This window comes from Triticum aestivum, chromosome 5B, assembly GCF_018294505.1.
Source record: "Triticum aestivum cultivar Chinese Spring chromosome 5B, IWGSC CS RefSeq v2.1, whole genome shotgun sequence".
Lineage (NCBI taxonomy): Eukaryota > Viridiplantae > Streptophyta > Magnoliopsida > Poales > Poaceae > Triticum > Triticum aestivum.
In genome coordinates, this window is record NC_057807.1 from 647,989,283 (window position 1) to 647,991,487 (window position 2,205).

Sequence of the window (2,205 nt, forward strand, 5' to 3'; positions counted from 1 at the left end):
CATAACACATGTTATGTTGTGATTTTTTGGATCAAACTTAATCGATGGTGGTTTTTGGATGAGCCATATGCATGTTTTAATTTGAATTATTTGATTGGATGAACTATATGTATGTTTATGGTTGATTTGTTGTGTACGTTGAATTTAAATCATGCAAATGATTGATGAAATACCATGCAATTGTTTGAAATGTATGTTAAAAAGGATAGGAGAATTAGTCAAAAATATTTTAGGGAGTTAAATATAGGGTTTGGTTAGGTTTGCCCACAATTTAACTCCTTAAATCTGAAAGAGTTAAGTTTAGAAAGGCATATAAGCAGATACTCCCTTCGTTACTTTACATAAGGTGTATTTTTTTGATAAAATTCCACAATGTAAGGTGCATTTCTTCTAATTCAACAAAAAAGTCATTTTTAGCCCTATAGAAAAAGGAATGTATCTCTCCTTGTAATAAATGGAAAGTATCTCTCCGGATTGTGCGTTTCTCTTATTTTTCTAGCCTAAATGATTCACTTACCACTAATCAATGATTTACCCAAGGTTAATATTTTTTCTAACTTGTCCATAATTATATATGTGCCTTGGTCACCATGACAAAAAAATACACCTTACATAAAGGAATGGAGGGACTAAATTATAAGAGGTTGACTAGAAATGCTCATAGTGTTTGTTAATAAGATGGTATATTGGGTAGTTTCAAAGGAACTCTAAGGGCAGATGGGTATGGTGGATGAAGTGGAGCAGGTGAAGCAACCATGTCTTTGCTCTAGTAAAATGAACTAGATGGTACTCCAGCTCCAATCCACAAAGAAATTGAAGTTGAGGTGTTTGAAACAACTCTACTGAAATCTGGAGTAGTCTAAAGCCTACCCTCAATCCGACAAGAACCAGCCAGGAGCATATCCTATATGTGAAGGTCGACCGTGTTACTAGATTGGTGGATCTAGTTTGTTAAATTGACTCGATGACTAGGGCTCCAGGGAACTAGTCCATAAGGGGCCTGTATGAAGTCTTGTCGGCTGTAATCGACAAGGTCAGGCAGGCTCCGACAAGCAGCGCGTGAGCGAATCATTCTGGCGGTAGTGGCCGTTTGATGGTCCAAGAACGTCTAGGTAATTTTTATTATATTTAGGATGCTTTGTACTTTTGGTGAATTATTTTTAAAAAAGACTTCGAATTCAATTGACTATGATAGACGTTCATCACCGTTTTCCCTTAATGTTCAAAGTATGGTTGGTTGAATGGTAGAAACTTATGTCTACTCGTATATTTGCAGTAGCTAGTCCAAATAGATGTTGGTTTATCAAGGTTCCATGAAAACATGATGCAGACAATACACTAGGATCATTTTATTTCTTCTATCTATCACCAAATCATCATGAGCTAGCACACCTTAAAGACTTGGTAAAAAATACAAACACAAAGACACACATATGCGCGAGATCTATTAAGCAGTGATGGCGATCTTCATGCCTTGCTGGCAGTGACCCGGAAGGTTGCAGATGAAGAACACTTTGCCTCCGCGGGCGAGCTGGATGTGGTCATTGCCGGAGGTGTAGGTCCTTGACGGGCTCGAGACAATGCACGAGTTGTAGTCTTCTTCTCCCACCTGCACCATGTTGTGCATACTCAGGTTGTACTTGAACACTACGTGCATTAGTTAACACAAGAATACGGATCAGAACACAGTATATACATCAAGAACAACGAATCACTTGATCTTTAGAGTTCTCACCAAGCACGTCGCCGGACTGGATGTGCTTGCCACTCTCCCATCCGGAGACGCCAAAGCTCCATCCCTTGTTGTCGCCAACGGTCCACTCCTTGCCATGGACAACAGTGGTTGCACAGCAAACAGCCAGAAGCAGCACCAAAAGGGTGGGTACCATGGTTCCCCGTGCCATCGATGGTGTTGCTCTTGACTTCTTGTTGCTACCGAAGATCACAAGAACAAAAAATGAAATAGAGGTTGATTCCTCAAGTGATGGCTTGCGTTCAGTCTCCTTATCGTATGATATATATAGGCAGTCAGCTAAAATCATTGTTTTAATGTACGAAAAAAATGAGAATCTTGCCTTAAATGAGACAAATAAACAATTGTGATATCCAACATTACTTAGTATATGCTACCAAATCCTCCAACTTATACAATCTGATTTGGATTAATGGAAATGAACGAGGATGCATTTATTTCCTACTTTCAAG

At 39.0% G+C, this 2,205-nt stretch overlaps 1 protein-coding gene across 1 annotated transcript; it reads right to left on the reverse strand.

Annotated features, from left to right (window-relative positions):
• Positions 1-1,280: 1,280 nt before the first annotated feature.
• On the reverse strand, positions 1,281-1,973 carry LOC123117379 (basic blue protein-like). The gene is made up of 2 exons (XM_044538147.1): positions 1,736-1,973; positions 1,281-1,647 (listed from the first exon to the last, which is right to left on the reverse strand). Exons 1-2 carry the CDS (start codon positions 1,902-1,904, stop codon positions 1,448-1,450), a joined length of 369 nt encoding a protein of 122 aa, XP_044394082.1. The 5' UTR covers positions 1,905-1,973; the 3' UTR covers positions 1,281-1,447.
• Positions 1,974-2,205: the final 232 nt, after the last annotated feature.

What these genes read in the sequence shown, in the direction of transcription:
- LOC123117379 (XM_044538147.1), bottom strand. Translation starts at nt 1,904, where the DNA reads ATGGCACGGGGAACCATGGTACCCACCCTTTTGGTGCTGCTTCTGGCT. An exon ending in CCAGTCCGGCGACGTGCTTG is followed by an intron (nt 1,648 to 1,735) that starts GTGAGAACTCTA and finishes TAATGCACGTAG; the next exon opens with TGTTCAAGTACAACCTGAGT.